The sequence below is a fragment of the Sorex araneus genome, chromosome 8, assembly GCF_027595985.1.
Source record: "Sorex araneus isolate mSorAra2 chromosome 8, mSorAra2.pri, whole genome shotgun sequence".
Taxonomy (NCBI): domain Eukaryota; kingdom Metazoa; phylum Chordata; class Mammalia; order Eulipotyphla; family Soricidae; genus Sorex; species Sorex araneus.
The window spans coordinates 50,770,136-50,791,538 of NC_073309.1; the positions used below are offsets into that span (position 1 = coordinate 50,770,136).

The 21,403-nt window shown below is 42.8% G+C and overlaps 1 protein-coding gene across 1 annotated transcript; it reads left to right on the plus strand.

Annotated features, from left to right (window-relative positions):
- The first annotated feature begins 3,535 nt into the window (after positions 1-3,535).
- On the plus strand, positions 3,536-20,976 carry LOC101555270 (sulfotransferase 2A1-like). Its single transcript, XM_012932536.2, has 6 exons — positions 3,536-3,707; positions 8,940-9,148; positions 14,187-14,313; positions 17,249-17,343; positions 18,416-18,596; positions 20,864-20,976. Exons 1-6 carry the CDS (start codon positions 3,536-3,538, stop codon positions 20,974-20,976), a joined length of 897 nt encoding a protein of 298 aa, XP_012787990.2.
- Positions 20,977-21,403: the final 427 nt, after the last annotated feature.

The following is a 21,403-nucleotide window of genomic DNA, read 5'->3' on the forward strand; positions in this document are numbered from 1 at the left end:
ACTTGGTCATGGTGTATGATCATTTTGATGAGTCGTTGGATTCTATTTGCTAATATTTTATTGAGGATCATGGCGTCTGTGTTCATCAGGGACATTGGTCTGTTATTCTCTTTCTTTGTGGTATCTTTGTCTGCTTTTGGTATCACGGTGATATTTGTTTCATAGAAACTTTTTAGAAGTGTTTTTGATATTTCAATTTCCTGGAAAAACTTAAAGAGGATTGGGAGTAAGTCCTCTTTAAAGGTTTGGAAGAATTCACTAGTGAATCCACCTGGGCCAGGGATTTTGTGCGTGGGAAGACTTTTTATTACCATTTCAATTTTATTGATGGTTGTAGGTCTCTTCAGGTATTCCAGGTTTTCTTGGTTCAGCCTTGGGAGGCTATTGGAGTCTAGGAATTTATCCATTTCTTTGAGGTTTTCATGTTTTGTGGCATAAAGTTTCTCAAAGTAATCTCTGAGGATCCTTTGTATATCTGTAATTTCTGTTGTCATGTCCCCCTTTTCATTTCTTATTGGTTTATTAGAGTTTTCTCTCTCCCTTTTTTGTGAGTCTTGCTAGAGGTTTATCAATCTTGTTTATTTTCTCAAAGAATCAGATCTTGGTTTCATTGATCTTTTGGATTTTTTTTTTTTGCATTTTCATCTCGTTAATTTCTGCTCTGAGTTTTATTATTTCCTTCCTCCTGTTCAGATTGGGCTCCTTTTGTTGGTTATTCTCCAAGCTTTTAAGCTGTGAGGTTAGGTTAATAATGTGGGCTCTCTCCTCATTTCTGAGGAATGCTTGTAGAGCTATGAACTTTCCTCTTAACACAGCTTTTGCTGTGTCCCATAGGTTTTGGTAACTTGTGTCCTTATTGTCATTCATTTCCAGGAATCTTTTGATTTGCTCTTCTATTTCCTTTCTAAGACACTCGTTGTACAATAGTGAGCAGTTTAATTTCCAGGTGTTTGATTTCATTTTCTGTTTGTGTGATTTATTTCTAATTTCAGCGTATCGTGGTCTGAGACTTTTGTTGATACAATCTCTATCTTCTTAATTTTTTTAAATTCTTTTTTATTTATTTATTTTATTTCTTTTATTAATTCACCATGTGGAAAGTTACAAAGCTTTCAGGTTTAAGTCTCAGTTATACAATGCTCAAACACCCGTCCCTTCACCAGTGCACATATTCCACCACCAAGAATCATAATATACCTCCCCCTTCCCCCCACCTCCCCAGCCCCCCACTCCGCATATGTAACTGGTAAATTTCTCTTAATTTTATGGAGGCATGTTTTGTGGCTCAGCATGTGGTCTATCTTGGAGAATGTTCCATGCACACTATAGAAGAATATATATTCAGATTTTTGAGGATGAAGTGTCTTGTATATACCTATTGAGTCCCTTTCTTCCATTTCTTCCCTCAGATGCAGTATGTCCTTGCTAAGCTTGAGTCTGGTTGATCTATCAAGAGGTGATAAAGTGGTGTTGAAGTCTCCCACTAGTATTGTGTTGCTATCGATGTCTTTCTTCAAGTCTGTGAGTAGTTGTTTTAAGAACTTTGCTGGTCCCTCATTTGGTGCATATATATTTAGTATTGTTAGCTCTTACTGTTGTACAGATCCCTTTATCAATAAGAAATGAACTTCACTGTCTCTTTTGTCCTTCTTGAGTCTGAAATCAATGTGGTCTGATACTAGGATGGCTACCCCCACTTTTTTATGGGTGTTGTTCGCCTGTAGGATTGTTTTTTTTTTAAATTTTTAATTGAGTCACCATGTGGAAAGTTACAAAGTTTTCAGGTTTAAATCTCAGTTATACAATGCTCGAATACCCATCCCTTCACCAGTGCTCATATTCCACCACCAAGAATCCCAGTATAGCTCCACCCCACCCCTCACACCCCTAACCCCCCCACGCCCCTAGCCCCCCCATCCTAAGCCCCCCCTGCCTGTGTAACTAATAAATTTCACTTTACTTTCACTTTGATTGCATACAATATTTCAACAAAACTCACTATTATTGTTTGGAGAGTCTCTCCCCTAAAGTCAGACCTGCTGAAAAGGAAGCATTAGATAATTTGTTTTCCATTGCTGAGGATGAAGAGGTATGAGGTCGAGTGACCACACTTACTGGCCTCTCAGTTTTGGGTTTCTGTAATTTAGTATTTTAGTAACTAAGTCCAGAGAGATATCTGCCAGAAGTTGCATCGTTGCCAGCTTGTACTTCTCAGTTTGCAGGATTGTTTTTCAGCCTTGATTTTGAGCCTGTGTTTGCTCTGACTGTTGAGATGTGTTTCTTGCAGGCAGCAGAATGTTGGGTTCAATTTTCTAATCCATACTGCTACTCTGTCTTTTTTTCTTTTTGGGTCACACCCAGCGATGCTCAGGGGTTACTCCTTGCTTTGCAGTCAGGAATTACTCCTGGCGGTGCTTGGGGGACCATATGGGATGCCGGGGATTGAACCTGAGTCTGCTGCATGAAAGGCTAATTCTCTACCCATTGTGCTATCGCTCCGGCTCCCAATCTGTGTCTTTTCATTAGTGCATTTAACCCATTGACGTTGAAAGAGATTATTGTTATGGGCTTTTGCCCCATTTTTGCTGAATTTTAGTGTATATGAGGGTCCTGTCTTGTCTTAAAGTAGCCCATTCAGTTGTTCTTGTAACCATGGTTTTAGTCTATAAAGTTTCTGAGCTGTTGCTTATCTGTGAAACAACAGCACAATCTGTGTGCTGTTCTTTCTGTTATGAATGAGAGTCTAGCCAGGTAAAGTATTTTTGGTGAGGCATTTATTTCATTGACTTTTTTCACTATATCCCACCACTGTTTAAGGGCCATGAGGGTTTCATCAGACAAGTCGGCTGTGAACCGAGTCTAATAAATGAAGCTCCAATAGAGAGAATTCCACAAAGCAGGTGACCAGTCCACTTCACAACTGTCAAGGTCATGCATCTCCAGGAACATTTGGAAAGCCATTTACAACTGACATTAGGAAAAAGTGCCTTGTGGAATCCTAGGTTTAATTTTTTTGTTTTTTAAAGAGGTTTTTGGGTCAAAAATGATAGTACAACAGGGAAGGCACTTGCCTTGCATGCATCTCACCCAGGTTGGATCCTTGACATCCCATGTGGTCCCCTTAGCTCTATGAGAAGTAAGTCATGTGTGCAGAGCCCAGGAGTCAGCCTTGAGCACGACAAGGTGTGATCTACAACCAAAAAAGTATTTATTTAAAAACCAAGATTATCTTCAGAGATGATCTCCTTCTCTTCCTCCTTCACTTCCTCCTCCTTCTCCTCCTCTTCCTCTTCTTTCTGCTCCTCCTTTTTCTCTTCTATCTTTGCACTTTTTCTACATTGCCTCTAAAGCCATTCTTTAAAAACATCCTAAATACCTCATATCCTACCCTCGTGGTATTGTTAATGAACTGCAGGTTCACATAATGTCTCCTGAGTGACCTCACAGTTGCATAATATTATAAACCTTGGACCTGCCTTAGGGATTGTTTGGACTTTATAATGTGGGTCTTACATAAACGAAGGAGCCTCCAACCATGGATACCGCATTTCTACAAGAACAAGCAGCCAAAAGGTCTGATCAAAATAAAAAGATTAATGGTGTACTATTTCCGACCGTGTCTTTAACACCTGCTTTCATGACAGAAGAGTGGCATCATTTTTTGTTTACAGATGAAGATGTCTTGCTGCTGACCTACCCTAAATCAGGTAAGGCAGCTGGAGCAGGTGCAGAGATGGGTTGTGGCTCTGTCTGTGAACATTAGGGAAAGAAGAGAGACTTTCTATAGGCCTGAGCACCAGTGTCCAGAGAACTGGACGTGGGCCTGGAACAGAGACATCCTAACGGTGTCAGATGGGGCTATATGGTTCTACAGGATCCCATAAGAAAAACTAATCCTAAGTCTGTGTCAGGTGTTTTGACTAAGAACAGGATGAGATAGCCCACCAAGATCTCATCAAAGATTAGAGGGGGAGCTTGATTGTTGATTAGCTGGATTGTAGCCTCATTTCTACATGCTATACATAGTTCTGCCATGAGTTCATATGCCATAAGTAGATGCAAGTTTTACTTCTCAGTTATATTCTGATAAAGTATAATCAGAATTAAGTATAATTCACTATGTATTGTGAATTATAGACAATTTAAAGAGAAGAAAAGTCCCAACTAAATTGAGATGCTAAGAATGAATGTGATTGGGGGCCAGAGCGATAGTACATCGGGGAGGGTGTTTGCCTTGCACACAGCCGACCTGGATTTGTTCCCTGGCTTCCAATATGGTCCCCCGAGCACTGCCAGGAGTAAATCCTGAGTGCAAGCCAGGAGTAACCCCTGAGTATCGCTGGGTGTGACCCAAAAAGAAAAAAAAAAGAATGTGACAACTAGCACCAACCTGCTCAGGAAATCTTCAATGATTCAGTAGCACCATCATGAAATTATAACAGTGATCACCAATTGACTTATTTACCTAAGTTTGGAAAATTTCATTTGCCTTTTTGTTGTAATAAACCATAGAAAACAATTGCTGTACTTCCTAAGTGGGTAGGCTGAAATGGTGGCTGGGTTATCGGGACATTGGTGGAGGGGAAGGTCACATTGGAGGTAGGCAGGGTATGGTGTTGGAACATCTAATGCCTAAAACAACTGTGTTATGAACAATATGGTAAATCATGGTGTTTTATATAATATATATTTTAAAGAATGCACATAAAACTGTTTATTTAACAGGTTGTTTACAGGGAAATATATAAATGTGAGCAGTGGTCAGGAAATGAAGGGTCTGGAAGAGTGAGTTAGTTGAAGGATGAGGGTGTTATTTCTTTGATGGGAATCATAGCATTTCTAGGGATTTGGGAGACTATCCCAGGCTAGGGTGCTTCACACAATTATTTCACTCAGGGTCTGAAGCATGTCTGACATTTGATCTAGCCCATTGTGCTGACAACCCTGTCCAGATGCTATTCATTGTGTTTTATTTTAATTTTTTATATTTAAGATATATATAGACACTGTAGTTCACAGAGTTGTTCATAATACTGTTGTTTTAGGCATTTGTGTTCCAAACCTATCTCATCACCATTGTGACCTTTCCTCTACCATAGTTCTTAGATTCCCTCCCCCAGCCCCATGAAGGCTGCCTTTTAGCAGGCAAAAAAATATTTGATTTGTATTGTTTGCTGCAACCCAATAGTTAATGGAATTACCAAATAATAATGCAATAACAAAATTTGTGAAAATTGGTTTTTAATTTTTTAAATTTTCATAAAGTTGTTCACAATAATGGATCACATTCACTATTTCAAACCAGTCCCACCACCATCATACCTTCCCACCACCACCATTTCGAATTTCCCACCACCACTCAAAACTGCCAAAGAGGCAGATGCTAGTTAATCCATTTGTATTGCCTGCTATGAATAGCACAGGATGTTGCTCAGCCCGGAGAGTGACCTTGCGCTCCTAGAAATCTAAACTGTAAGATAATTTGGGTCTGAAGAAATCTCTGCAGCGAGCTCCTTGGATTCGAGATTCTTTTATGTGTCTCTGGATTATGGCCATTAATGAGCTTAAATAGTCACTGGAGACAACTAGTGGGGATGACATCCAGGGTCCCTTGGGGCAGGGAGGAAGGCCCAGCCCATTCCTTATACCAGGAGGTGGGAAGTTTGCCATCACTAACGTGAGAACCTGGCCTTTTTATTGGGTTCTGGAAGACGGTGGCTGCTGGGATTCTTAGGAGCCAGGTGAAGGGACAGTGCCTGCTCCCATTTGAGGCACCCTGGTGAAATCGGCTTGGCACAAAGTCCGGAAATATCTGTGCAGTGAAAAGCTTGATTCTGAGATTCTTTTGTGTGTCTCTCAATTTGTGAAAATTGTTATGTGTTACAATGGGGTCAATTGTTTGTCTGAGGATTTACCAAGTTGTTTGTTGATAGTTGAGCTTCTTTGTTATTGATTTTTTAAACTGAGCTTCATTAACTTCTATGTTGCTTTCTGATCTAATTTGGTGTGCTCTAATGGGCTGTCAGTATTGTGGAATTTGTAGGGGTCACTCAGTCCCCTGTGTGACAGCACACTCCAGAAGTCCAGGATCTGTAGAACTGGGCCGATTGGATTCAGCAGCTTGGCTTGGCTTGCATCTCCCCTGAGACTGTAAAGGTGGGCCTTGTTTATAAGGACGTGACTGTGGGATGTGGGTGTTGCTTGTGAGGTTTCAAGCAGTATAGAAGGGTGAAGGAGGCTGCTTTCCTCCACTCCAAGAAGAACCAAGGGTTTTCAGGCCCGAAAATCATGTACCTGGAATTTTCATTGCCATGGCATCTCTGAAGAGATGAGTTGTGAAGCAGTGAAGTTGGGTCCTTTGCATGGCTCCAGTTCTGGGGAGTAGGTGCAGATGCTGGGGCTTCAGCAGGGAGGGGACTTGGCCTGTTTCCTATCCTATGGGAGCCCATAATATTTAGTGTAGAGATGCGTGTACCCCTGAGATTTACCCTGGCTTGCTTCTCTTGCGAGGTTGGTCCTGAAGCTGTGATGCTGGGATACTAGGTACCTCCAGATGCTATTTCTATGAGGGAAAGGAAAAACAGTGAGGATTGAGGCTTAGGTCTGTGAAGGGGCAAGAGCGCAGAAGAGGACTTTAGGCAGAGAAATCAGGCAGAGTCAAAGTAAAGAGCAAATGCCTTAGCAATGGGAGCACAAACATCCAAGGGCATCTGTTTAAACATGTTAAGGAGTAAAGTTCAGAAACAGCCATGAGATTTTGCATTCTCAACTGAGTGTTGATTCCAAATGACTTTTTTGAGCCCCCAAATGCAGTTCTACAAGAACAAACTATCGTTCTGATATGCTTAAGAGGAGTACCGCAGTTCTGAAGCTCAGGAAAACAGATGCAGAAGGGTGGTGGTTAAGAACTGGAGGCAGGGGGGTATGGTGCTGCCAGGAGGTAAACCTGTACCTGTGGGGCGAGTGCATCAGCAGCCTAATGGTGCCTTCAGACTTCCAGATACCCCAAAATTGCTGCTGTGCCGTTGGCCAGACCCAAACAACTTGGGGCCAAATTTACCAAGAAATTAAATGGCCAAAAGTTAGGTATGTGGGAGACACACCCACAAACCACCTCCAGTTCAACTATATAAACTCGTTTATTGGCCTTATTTCAGAGACCTATAGATCTCGAAAGAGATCAAAAGATGCAATTAGGACCTGTAGCACAGAGGTAGGTGGGAATCCATGACTGATAGCTCCAGGCTCACTTGGATCAGGACTGCGCCTCCTCCCTCCATGTTCCCAGTTTTCCAGTAGCTTGGCAGTCACACCTACAAACTGCCCCTGGTGCCATGTAATCTCATCAATGGTCAAGACCCAGAGACTATAAACTGAGGCTACCAAAAGAGAGTGCTACAGAATGCCCTGACCCCATTTCAGGCTTCACTGGGGCACCTTGGAGGAGTCAGGTTGAATTTCCCTCCCTGCCCCAAGCAGGACCCTGGCAGCCCAAAAACCTCCAGACTCAACCGCTGTCACGCCCAAGGCTGCTCTCTACATGCTCGGATGAGCCTCACCCAGATGGAATGAACTTAACCAGGGAGCGACTGGCAGGAAAACCCAGGTATGCAGGAACTCGAGACTGAGATATGCAAGTCTGCTTGGATTGGCACTGGGCCTCCTTCCCCCAGGTCCCCAGTTTTCCAGTAGCTTGGCAGTCACACCCCCAAATTGCCCCCAGCAGCGCCATGTAATCTCATCAATGGCCAAGACCCAGAGACTATAAACTAAATGTTCCAGAAGAGAACAACACGGAATTTCCTGGACTTTATATTCTATCCATAACAAGCAATAGAAAACAAATAGTCTAGCATTCTCCTTTTGGCAGGTTTGAGTGGTAGTGAGCTGGTGTCGAAATATCAAATGTAGCCAAAGTAGACAGAGAATATGGGGAAGAAAATATGCCACACAGGCAGGGGAATGGTTGGAATGGGGGTGGATTGGAGGAATACTGGGGATTTTGGTGGTGAAAATGTGCACTGGTGAGGGGATGGGTGTTCGATGATTGTATGACTGAAGCACAATCATGAAAGCTTTGTGATGTATCTTATGGTGAATCAAAAATAAGGGGGAAATAAAATAATAAAATTAACATTCAGAATAGAATAAAGAAAAAGAAATGTGGAGTTCATGCCCAATTCAATCAGGTCAATCAATGGCTGAATAAATAACAATCTCCCACATTAATATAAAAAATAAATGGAAGGAGGGGAAAGAGAGTGTTCATATAAACTGGGTAGAAAGGTCCGGCTTGAAAGTATTTTATAACTGGGTATAAAGTTCCTTATTGTAAGTCAAGACTTTCTTACAAACAAAACTTTGGGGATGGGCTTCTCACAGGGGAATGGGCAGAGAACTCTTGGTATGTCCAAGGACTGTGACATTTGCTTGTTTCTTGCTTACTGAGGTATCAAAGGGTTTCAAGAGCATAAATGTTTCTGTTTAGGGATACACTGCACCACTCCAAACCCAGCAGCAAATTGCCAACATTCCTTCACCCCTGCTCACTCCCTGCCCCTTGGTAACTTCAAATCTGTGACTATAGGCCAAGGAGTAGTTTTCCCAGGACACCATCTCTTTTATTTCCTTATTTATTTTCTTGATTGACCATTATCAGTTAGAACACCTGGTATTTATTATTTTCATTACTCCCTCACTAGATGAGAAGAATTGAACTTCCTCTGTTTTCTCAGATAACTAGAATCCTCACTGTCTGTACAGTCCTCATCTTTTCCCTCCACTTATCTGTTTGCGGAAATTTGGTTGCTTTCAGATCTCAATTCTTTTTGATAGAGATGTGGTGCACATGTGAAAATGATGTCTTTATTGTCCCATATTTAGTACATTTTAAAAGTCAAAGAAATATGCCTGATCTTTATTTTCTGTCCTTTATTCAGGAACACACTGGATGGTGGAGATTCTTTCCCTGATTCATTGCAAAGGTGATCCCAAGTGGATTCAATCTGTACCAATCTGGGACCGTTTGCCCTGGATAGAGACGGAGAGGGGATTTAAGTTACTAAAGGATGAGAAAGGCCCACGATTTATGCGTTCCCACCTTCCAATCCAATTCCTGCCTAAGTCATTCTTCAATGCCAAAGTGAAGGTGAGTGCACAGTGGTCCAATAATTACCCAAATGGAGATCTCATGGGGATGACGGGTGACCCGCAGGGATTGCATCCAAAATCAATTGACTGTGTATCTGTAGACAGGAGTTAGTTTGAGATGAACAGTAGAGGAAGGTGCAGAGTGAGTCCATGAATAGACGGGAGCATCTCTGCCTTCTCTTCTCTGGTCCTCTTCTATGTACGTTGAACTCACAATCCCCTCATTTTGTCATGGAATGAAGCAACAAGGAAGTGAATGGTTCAATGGGTTCTGGGGTTTTCTGATCTATGTATCGCTGGAAAGCCCTCTGTCTCCCAAACTCAGTTCAGGGAACTCTGAGTGTCAATGTTGGCAGATGGTAACATGGAGATCTAAACTGGGCATCTTTGATACTTCTGTTGGGATGAGCTAATTCTTTTTTTTTTTTGCTTTTGGGGTCACACCCAGCGATGCTCAGGGGTTACTCCTGGCTCTGCACTCAGGAATTACTCCTGGCGGTGCTTGGGGGACCATATGGGATGCCGGGGATCGAACCCGGGTCGGCCGCGTGCAAGGCAAACGCCCTACCCGCTGTGCTATCGCTCCGGCCCCTAATTCTTTTTTTTATTAATGGGTTTCAGTCGTATATTGTTCCATCACCCATCCCTTTATCAGTGTACATTTCCCACCACCAATATTCTTAGTTTCCTTAACTTCCCTCACCCCAGTGCCTACTTCTATGGCAGGCACTTTTCTTTTCTCTCTCTCTCTCTCTCTCTCTCTCTCTCTCTCTCTCTCATACCTTCTGGGCCTTACAGTTTGCAATACAGATACTGAAAAATTATCAGATATATCCCTTTACCTGCATTCAACACTCAGTTTCTGGGGAGGAGTTAATTCTTTTTTGTGTTTTTAAAGTTCTGAATTTAATTAAATTTCGATTAAATTAAATTGAAAATTCTTTTTTTTTTGGGTCACACCCATCGATGCTCAGGGGTTACTCCTGGCTTTGCACTCAGGAATTACTCCTGGCGGTGCTTGGGGGACCATATGTGATGCCGGGGATCGAACCCGGTTCGGCCGCGTGCAAGGCAAACGCCCTACCCGCTGTGCTATCGCTCCGGCCCCCATAAATTGAAAATTCTTTCCTCCAACTATCTATTGCATCATTTTTGTTTCTTTAAATTTTTTTTTTGGCTTTTTTGGGTCACACCTGGCGATGCACAGGGGTTACTTCTGGCTCTGCACTCAGGAATTACCCCCGGCTGTGCTCAGGGGACCATATGGGATGCTGAGATTTGAACCCGGGTCGGCCGCGGGCAAGGCAAACGCCCTACCCGCTGTGCTATCTCTCCAGCCCCGTTTCTTTAAATTTTTATAGTTGTTCAAACCTTCTCATTTATTTATATATATTTAACTTTATTGAATCAACCTGAGACAGAACATTAAAAAGCTATTTATTATTGCCCCTCTGTCATATAATGTTCCAACCCCCATCCGCTCTCCAGTGTACATTTCTCACCACCAATGTCCCCAGTTTCCCACTCACAAGACTGCCTCTACAGCAGTCTGCTATTTCATCTTCTTCTTCCTCTTCTTCTTCCTCCTCCTCCTCTTTCATCTTCTTCACCTCTTTCTTCTCCTCTTTCTTCTCCTTTTTCTTTCTTCTTCTTCTTCTTCTTCTTCTTCTTCTTCTTCTTCTTCTTCTTCTTCTTCTTCTTCTTCTTCTTCTCTTCTGCTTCTTCTTTATTGTTCTCTTTCTCCTTCTCCTCTTCTTCATACTCCTCCGTTTCTCCTCCTTCTCCTCTTCCTCCTCCTCCTCTTTCTCCTCCCCTTCTACCTCCTCCTCCTTCTCTTCCTATTCCTTCCTCTATTTCTCCATTTTCTATCTCCTTTTTAATATTATGAATATATACAGATAATGAGAGGTCAACCTGTTCAGAAAGTTCAGTATTTTTATGGGGAAGGTACAGATTGAGTTGATTTTTTTAAGTGGGTGGCAGTTTGGGGGTTGGATGTGACTTCCATAGCTTCTGGAATTGCAGCAAAGTAGTGGGGGGAGTTAGCCCATACCAACTCCAAGAGAGCCTAGAGACATCAGTCACAAAACATGCATACCCAAATTTTCAGCAGATTAATGTCTCATTGAGGTCTATCTGAAGACAGTGGAATCCTTCTGGGGACATGGCAGCAATTTTGTATGTGGGACCAAGCAGCTGATGGGCTCTCTTGGGACAGACATTGTGCTAACCCACCCTCCTCCCAACTACCCCTGATGATTAAGCTAGAATGAGGTGTCAAAAATATGTTCTGTGGTTTTTTAATCTGTTTTGCGATTTATTTATGAGTGTCTGGAGCAAGGCTGGTATAACAATGTCCATGGTGGCTGGGGAGATATTTCAGGAGGGTGACTTAAAGGACTTTTGGGAGTACATATGAATGGGAAGAGATAGCCCATCCTGATTCTGAGAGAGCCTGGAGATTTCAGTCACAAAACTCCCATACCCGAAGTTCCGGCAGATAAATATTTTGGTGAGGTCCGTCCTTAGATGTTGGGGTTTGTGGAGATTTTGGATTGTGGGAATGGTCCAGGGGATGGTGGCGATTTTGGATTGTGGGAACAACTGGCTGCCAGAGGCTCTGTCTGGGAATGCACTGGGCTAACTTAATGCCCTCCAAGGTGTACTAGATGATTCAGTTATATATTGAAAAACTAAGGGCCTTTCCTCTGAGATCAGGCACAAGACAAGGATGCCCACTCTCACCACTCCTCTTCAATATAGTACTGGAAGTACTTGCGATAGCTATTAGACAAGAAAAAGAGATTAAGGGCATCCAGATAGGAAGGGAAGAAATCAAACTCTCACTATTTGCAGACGACATGATACTATATCTAGAGAAGCCTAAAACCTCTACTAAGAAACTCTTAGAAACAATAGACTTATACAGTAAAGTTGCAGGCTACAAAATCAATACCCAAAAATCCATGGCCTTCATATATGCAAACAATGAGGCAGAGGAAAGGGACATGAAAAAAGCAATCCCATTCACAATCGTGCCCCAGAAAATCAAGTACCTTGGAATCAGCTTAACCAAGGAAGTAAAAGACCTTTACAAAGAAAACTACAAAACGCTACTCCATGAAATCAAAGAGGACATGAGGAAATGGAAACATATACCCTGCTCGTGGATAGGGAGAATCAATGTTGTCAAAATGGCAATACTCCCTAAAGCATTATACAGATTCAATGCGATCCCTATAAGTATACCCGTGACATTCTTCAAAGAAGTGGATCAAGCAATCCTAAAATTCATATGGAATAACAAACGTCCAAGGATATATTGTGTCTGAAAAAATTTACTGAGGTTTAAAAAATAATCTCTTTTGAGATTTATTTACGAGTTTCAGGAGCAAGCCCGATAAATGAGCTTGTATGGCAGCACCAGAGGTGGTTGGTGGACATGTCTAACCCCATACCTAAATTTTACCAGCCTAATTTCTCAGAAAACTTTGTCCTTAGTTGGTGGAGTCTGGCCAGAGGCATAGTACCGAATTTTGTGGTGTCAGGAAGCCCAGGGGCACTGCCGAGCTGCTGGTGCTCTCGCCCAGCACGTCCAGGTTGCCTCAACAGCGGTGCTGCACCCTCTGGGTCCCAGGGGTAGTGGCAGTAGCAACCCTGGCCAGAAGCTTTGTGGGTTGGACACTCTGGGTACGGTAGCCACAACCAATTCAGCAGAACCTTCCCAGGGGGCACTTGCCAGGTCTTCAGCTTCAATCTCTAGGCAGTTGGAGCTCAGGAACATTTTCCTCCAAGATATGATATAGTTGGCTACCACTGCCAGAGCTGATCTGGGGAACAGGGGGCAGTGTGGCAGGGATGCCCCGGCAGCAGTGAGCAGCTGTGGCCACCGAGCCTGCCCCCCATGGCGGGAATCTCGGACGCCCTTCTTTTTTTTTTAATTAATAGTTTATTTTTAATTAGTGAGTCAATGTGAGGGTACAGTTACAGATGTCAAGCGCCCTTCTACTCAGAGACCCATGCGCCACGGTGGTGCAAGGTTTGACCTGAAGATCACCGTTTATTCACATAGAAATGCTGTGACTGCAGAGGCCTGCTGACATAGTGTTCATGACCACCGTGCCTCCACCAGCATTGGCACCTGCTGCCACACCACAGCCTTCTTTAGGGGTCACTTTCCTAGTCAGAGCTCCACAGCGGGCACGAGGCTAGTTCCAAAAGGCATTCATTGAGGGAGAATAATTAAAGGACACTTACATTTCTTCAGGCAGGAATGTTGTGACTTCAGCTGGCCACTGTTCAGATAGTTGAATGCTGTCTGTGTTCAACCAGATCTGGCCTCTTGTAGACACGCTGCCACCATCTTCTCCCCCCCCACCCTAGTTATTTTGTATTGTATGGTGTTTTCTTGGATTATGCAGAAGAGAGGTGAACATATAGAATAGAAAACGAGAAAACTATAAAAGAGCAAATATTTTGTTTTGATGAGTGTGAAACCTGACTGTATTAAGCTGTACAAATCAAATCAAACAATAAAGACAAGCAACTTATGACTTTATTTATTTGTTTAAAGAAAGAGCAAAGAGGGCAGGAGCTATAGTGCAGAGGATAGAGTGTTAGCTTGGTACATGACAATGTCAACTTCAGTACCCAGCACCCAATATGGTCCCCTAAGCCTAAACAAGAATGATCCCTGAAGCCATAGCCAGGAGTATGCCCCGAGCAACATGATATGTGGTGCACACAGCCCACTCCTTTCCACCCCAAATGATCAATGAAAATAAGACTTTTCATTAAATAAAAATTACTATTAAGAATATGGGTCATCACCTCAGTGAGGGTAGGTTCAAGTAAAAGGAGGGATTGTTTGGTGATCATGGAAGCTCGAGTTTGAGGGGAGACCACAAGGATGTCCTCTGCAGCACACTGGAAACACGGTCATGTTCTAAAGTGATGCTCCTCAATATGAATGAAATTTTATAGGAAGGATAGAACTCAATTCTAATGGTTGATTTTTACCCCTTCTTCTATTGAAGGTGATTTATGTCATTAGAAATCCCAGAGATGTTATTGTGTCTGGACATTTGTTCTGGAAAGGCATAACTTATGTTCAAGAAGCAGAATCAATGGAACAATATTTTGATTGGTTTCTTGAAGGAAATGGTGAGTGACTGTAAAATACAGTATTTGGGTGGAGGATATCAGAGTCCTTCATGAGATCTCATGTACACCCAGATGATAACTCAATGTCTTCCCACAAATGGGCACCCAGTTTGTCAGTATGGAGCCCCATTTTTCTAGGTCCCAATTCTCTACTGGAGTGCAACCTCACAAAACTTGAGCCTCAGAAAACGTCGGACACACCGTAGTATTAGTCCTCCCTTCCTTTGTTCCCCTGGGGATAGAGCCTGGGGGTCAGCTTTTCATCCAATACCTGAATGACAGAATCCTGACTTTCCATGACATCTTGCGGTGTATCTTTGCCAGGATCTCATAATATCTTGTCCCATATGGAGGAGTTTTCATGGTTTGGAATCTTACATTCAATATTTGATCCATTTTGGTGCTAGAGAAACCACAGAGTGGCTTCTTTCCTTACACATGACGGACTTTCCTTACACATGCCGGACCCTAGTTTGATTCCTGGCACCCCATATAGTTCCCTGAGCTTGCTGGGAATGAATCTTGAGCACAGATACAGAAAAACCCATGAACAGCTCCTCCGCTCCTGAACAGCCATGATCCCAGCGCCACAGAGACCAATCTTGGAATGTAGCAGCTGCTGGAAGAAATACCTCTGGACTTAATACCAGAATTTCAAATCTGGGCAGCCACTTTCCCGACCGTGCAACATCATATGCTCTTTGTTACCAACTATAGAAAACATACAACCTAATGATGCCATTCTGACAGGTCTGACTGTTGGGGGAAAAACTCCAAATAATGATAGTTAGTTTCCTGTCTAAAGTTGAATGTAACCAAAGTAAGGAAAGAGTAAAGTGAAAATCATTTGCCACACAGGCAGAGGGGGAATGGGAGGAGGATATGCTGGGTATATTGGTGGTGGAACATGTGTACTGGTGAAGGGATGGGTGTTTGAGCACAGTATGACTGAGACTCGATCTTAAAAGCCCTGTAACTGTTCTCACGGTGACTCAATTAGAAAATAAATAAAATTGAAAAAAATAAAGAAAAAGAAACAGAAACAGAAATAAGCTCTGAGGAGCCAGATGTCAATAAAAACTCAAATTTTGGACCCATTTTGACTCAAAGATTGTGATTGTCATAAGACAGACATTGGGTTCAGACTTTTTCAGCCTAAATCCCACTTTCACACCAAACTGATCGCACAGTCTTCTGAGATATTATTGTATTCTTGCTGCTACTGTCTATGACTCTGATGTGTGATCACTAAAGGCTGATGACTGGATGATGTGTGAATTGTCTTGAGCCCACCAGATGAGATGCCTGTTTAAGGCCAGAACTTTACCATATTGATGCCATAACTTTGTGATCAGACTAGAAATCAGGGTGCATGAAGCCTCCAGTTTTCTCTTGTTTTTGAGAGATCTGGTTACTTAGAGCCTTTTCTACTTTGCATACTGTAGAAACACATTTCTATGTCTGCAGAAATGTCATGCAATTTTGAAAACAATTACACCATTCTCTAGTTCCTTTTGCACTCATGCTATTTTGCTTACTTTTTGCCCAGACTTGAGTGCCAGTTACTACATCAGTTTACATGTTACTGTGGCCAAGACAGACATCTACAGACTCCCGGTAATGAAGTCAGCCTAAGCTTTTTTCTCAATCGACACTATATTGTCCAATGCATATCTCTGATGTGCAATTCCTGGCAGGCAATCAGTATACAAATATCTTTGTGCTCATAACCACCTAATTTGCAAAAGGAAATAAACTTTGGGTCTAATTGCCACATAGAATCAGTTGGGTTCAAGCTTTTGGCAGATTCATGCTTTAGTGAATGATTAAGTCATTTTTCAATGTTCTCAAAATGAGGTTATAAACATAGATTACACTCAACAAACTTCTCAGAGTGACTTTTCAGTCTTAAATGTGCTGTGAGAGTAAAACAATGAACCTTGTGCCCATGTTTCATAGTAGTTTTCTGAAAATGTCGCAGTCCATAGGAGAGTGAGACATTCTGTCCAATTTTCACTTATAAAGCAAGCTTTTATTTAGGGTCCTTCTCAAAGGACAATGGGTGTGAGCAGAACGCGCAGGCCCAGTGATTCTCACCAGCATTCATTAGACAGAAGAGCTCAGACATGCTCTACACCTGCTGAAACCAGTACAGTCATGGTCATAGTAGAGACACCACAGCGGGGAAGCAACTGGCTTTGCATGCAGCCAATTCTGATGTGATCTGAAGTCCTATATGGCTCCCCACACCTTGCATGCAGATCCAGAAGAAATTCCTAAGCACTGCAGGGTGTGACACCCCCCCCCCCATACACTAACAAAGAAAGAATAATACATTAAATGTAACCCTTAGGGGATGCTGGACCTTCCAAAGTCACATGACACTCGAGAAAAGTCATTTCTCAAGGAAACGTGTCTGAGAAAGTCCTGAATCAAAGGAGCTGAAAGCCCACCACTATCATATAGACACGTTAGACAATTCCCTGGGAAACAGCAGTTGAACATAGGACAGAGTGCTCAGAACAGAATAGGGGAGACAGACAGGCAGAGAGACAGAGAGATAGATAAAAGAGACAGAAAGAGACAGACAAACATAGACAGAGATCATTTCCTACAAGAAAATAATGATCAAAGCAACTATCAAAGTCATGAGACAATATATTCAAGATGCACTACTGTGTTTCCCCATCTGTGGTTGGGTTGTTGGGCAGAAACTTTGTGGAGACTAAAAAAAACTGTTGCAGAGTTGACTTGGGCAGGAGACCTCTAGCATGTTGGAGTACTGTGTGCCCACTTCCTCCCTTTCAATCAGTGACCCCTAGGAAAGTCTCCAGTATGCAGAGGCGCAGGCAACATAACCTGAGTTCTGACATTCAGAGGATCCTAACCACCATGGTGTGGGACCCACTCCTTTTTCTGCCTTCACACTCTGCAGTGCTCTATGGATCGTGGTTCGACCATACCCATGGCTGGATGCCCCTGAGAGATCGGGAGAACTTTTTGCTGTTGAGTTATGAAGAGCTGAAAAGGGTAACTCTGGTTCTCGTGGTCGGAACCCCCACACTATCTGCACCTTATTACCTGTTCCTCCTCCTCTGTCTCAAACCAACATCTCTGTAGACATATGGTAGGCCCCACGGGGGAAGACAGCTCATGCCAGGGATGCTCCATTTTGGGTGAGCACTCTCCAGACAACCTTACTCATGACCATGGTTCTTTGTTCTTTTTGAGACCATTGAAAAGACATGGCCGCCCCACCCAGAGATGGGCGATGCATGAGAGTCACATTGCACTGGGTCCTTCCGTGTTGTCACCCCTGGGTGTGCTGCTCATGGGGGGGGGGGATGAATGATGGGCTCTGTGTGGAAGCAACTTGAAAGTTGCTCAGATGTTTCTGCAGGAATTTTCTATTTCCAACAATGCATCCTTAACTCCTATATTTCCTTCTAAAACCCACTCCTGTTTCTCCTCTGACTAGGTTTTCAGCCAGAAAAAACTTCTCTGATAGTTATTTCTCACTTTTGAAGTTTTATTGTGAAACATAATCAAGACTCATGGAAAAAGGAAATTGAAAAGCTTCTCAGTTCTAAGAGGAATGTCTTTGAGTCATAGCAAAATTTTCCCAGATACATCATCTCCTGTCAGTGCATGTACGTTCCCCATCCAGTCACTGACATTGTGCATAGGGTGACACTGTACATTGTTTGACCTTCAGTTGAGGCATTTCTGGACAACTTTGAAGGAGCCACAAGAGCTGCAGTCCGTCCCTTTCACCTTATCGACTTCTGTCTGGACTTGTCCTGAATGACTCTACCCACAGGTGTCTAAAGTCTTTTCAACGTCTCTCATTCTGGGCCCTGCTTAGCAGCAAGTGATCATGGGCATGGATCACCCCTCAGGGATACGGTGTACCTGTCTATTTCACATCCCTGAATTTCCTCTGACACTTTTGCTTCATTTTTCTTCAGCCTGTCCTGCTCCTGGGTTTCATTTCCAAATGCTCTTCTGCTTACTGCCCCTCCTCTGTAAGTTTTATTCCATATCATCTCCTCTCTGGCATCTTTGTCATTCTAATCATTGGTCTCATGTGGTCTTCTTCAAGGACACAAAACGCATTATACAGAAGATCTGCCAATTTCTGGGCATGGAATTAGGACCAGAAGCCCTGGATTCAGTCCTTGAGAATTCTTCCTTCGAGGCTATGAAACGAAATAAGATGTCCAACTATTCTCTTCTGGACGGTATAACTTTTGATCTAAAGATATCACCCATGATGAGAAAAGGTAAAATAAAATGCTGTGTATATGGGTGGATAACAAGACTGAGGCCAGAGGAGTTTGAATTCGTGCATGGAGAAGTCATCACTCATTGCTCTTCTCCATGACTTGGGTGGAAAATCTCTCATAGTTATGATGTAGGCACTGGCTGAAGCTAATCCTGGTCTGGAGTCATTTGAGTTCTGTGAGGTCAATAGACCTCTCTCCTCAAAAGTTGCTATGCAGATATCCATCATGCAAATGGGTTCTCACAAATACCCGACCATCATCAGACCAATGAATGACCTGGGTAAGACACTCAGATTGGGGATGTCTCATCAGTGTCAACTAGGAAATGTCTAAAGTGTAGTTTTCATCTGATGGGATGACAGGCCAAGGCTTTCACTCTGGAGAAATCTTGTTCTGCAACAAGTTGGTTGGACACTCTGTGTGATAAACTTCAATGAATCCCTCAGCCTTAGGCTCAAGATGAAGAGTTTCACCAGCATATACTTGGATAATTCCAGCTTTGCCAAACCTGTTGTTTAAACACATTGAGGAATGTGTGACTAGAACGAAGGAAGGCAAAGATTTTCCTATTCAGCCTGGCTAGGTTGTCACCCAAGGCTGCAGAGTCAGGGGAAGTTAGGTGACATACCCTACATACCCTGGTGTTCAAAAGATTGGGGTATAGGACAAAGAGGCTTTTGTTGATGCTTAAAATCTAGAATAATTTGATGTGTGACTCTGTTTTTGAGTGGTAAGTGTGGCATGGCTTGCCCAGCAATGCTCAGTAGTTACTGCTGGCTCTGCACTCAGGAATTACTCCCAGTGTTTCTGGGGGGAACTGGTGGATGCCATTGATAGAAACTGGTAGGGCCACATGCAGACCAGATGACTTACAGCTGTACTATATCTCTGGTTTCTGTCTCTAACTCTTATCGTCAACTGATATTTTTCTCGGACCTATGGTTTGATCCTGATTCTTTTCTTTGGAAAAAAGAACTGTGTTCTTAAGTTCATACTGCTGTATATGGAAAAAGATAATTCTATTCACAGGCCACTAGTGGAAAGCTGATGCTGTTGAGGGTGGGAACACTTTGGCAGCTGGGTGAGAATACTTTGTTCTGGTGCGAGAAGGATGGTGATTTTGTGGAGAGTAGGAGGAGGCTTGTTCCAGGCTAATTTCTGTCTTTGAAGGATCAGTGATTCCTCTTTCCTTTTTTAGTACTTCAGAATTGGATTTAGAGATAAAGTCTGTAAGAGGCCATTACCACAATGAGGTAGTAAGACACAGCCATAGGTTGGTATGATTTGTGTCCTTATAAGCAGATAGGGGACAAAGGTGTGTCCAGGTAATCAAGGGAATGGAGCACCTCCTGCCAAGGGGATAGATCTTCTCCCAACCCCCAAGTATTATTTCATAAAAATACTGACCCTTGATCTCCAGGCTGGGATTAGTCTGAAGAATATTAATCCAGTATTTTAAAGGAAAAGGAGGGACTGGAGACAAAGCACAAGACAGAATTCACTGGCCTTGCATTCAGGTCATCCAGCACTTTTTTTTAATTTTTAAAATTTTATTGAATCACCATGAGATAGTTACAAGCTTTCATGTTTGGGTTACAATCTCACAATGATCAAACACCCATCCCTCCACCAGTGCACATTCCCCACCACCAAATCCCGGGTATACTCCCCCTTTCCCGCCCTCCCCCTGCCTCTAAGGCAGACAATATTCCCCATATTCTCCCTCTACTTTTGGGCATTATAGCTTGCAACACAGACACTGAGAGGTCATCATGTTTCAATTATCTACTTTCGGCATGCATCTCCCATCCCAACTGGTTCCTCCAGCCATCATTTTCTTAGTGATCCCTTCTCTATTCCATCTGTCTTCTTTCCTCTGCTCATGGAGCAGTCTTCCAGCTATGGGGCAATCCCCTTGGCCCTTGTATCTATTGTCTTTGAGGTCACTGAGCTTTGACCCCCCACCACCTCCTAAAATCACCTAAACTACACTAGGAGTGATCCCTAGACAAATACCCAAGAGTAAACCCTGAGCGCTGCCATGTGTGGCCCAAACACCAAAAGAGAAAAAAGAAAAGGCTCTCTCACCCTCCTTGCCTGCTAATCTTAGTAAAGTGAAGAAACCTAGCATAGCATGAAATTGTTTGCTCTTAGCCTTCCTTTTCTGCATCATGACTTGACAGAAGTAAGTTTTCTACCTGTGCAGGAGGAGACATCTTGGAGCTGACATCATCTAATCAGAGTCTCTCTTTTACATTTGTCAGGTGTTGCTGGGGACTGGAAAAATCACCTCACAGTGGCACAAGCAGAAACCTTTGATGAAATATACCAGGAGAAGATGAAAGATCTTCCTCCAGCTCTGTTCCCATGGGACTAATGTTCTACAGTGTTCTGATTCTCATACAGATGTTGATCATTGTTCTGTCTTTGCACAAGTGCACGCCACGGGGCTGATTTTTTATGATCATTAATTTCACCCTGTTACTCTGATGAACCAGTCTTTGCATCCTGATGACTTTGTCCCCATTGATTTGTGTACTGCTCTGCATTTAATGCAACCCACTTTGGAAAAAGAAATATGAATGGATGTTTCATAAATGGATTAAAAATATTATAAGTAATGGTGTTAATATTGTTTTAATCTAAATGTAGCTAAACCAAGGGTGTGGGGATCAAAGATTTGTGTTGTGAGCTCATGAGTAAGAGTCTTCCCAGTGTTGCCAGTGTTCATACTGAGGAGGTGTTGCTAGGCGTGTGGCTTCCACATTCAAATCTGCAGCACCGTTATCCCCTGAGCACCACCA

What these genes read in the sequence shown, in the direction of transcription:
- LOC101555270 (XM_012932536.2), top strand. Translation starts at nt 3,536, where the DNA reads ATGGATACCGCATTTCTACAAGAACAAGCAGCCAAAAGGTCTGATCAA. An exon ending in GCTGACCTACCCTAAATCAG is followed by an intron (nt 3,708 to 8,939) that starts GTAAGGCAGCTG and finishes TCCTTTATTCAG; the next exon opens with GAACACACTGGATGGTGGAG. An exon ending in TCTTCAATGCCAAAGTGAAG is followed by an intron (nt 9,149 to 14,186) that starts GTGAGTGCACAG and finishes CTTCTATTGAAG; the next exon opens with GTGATTTATGTCATTAGAAA.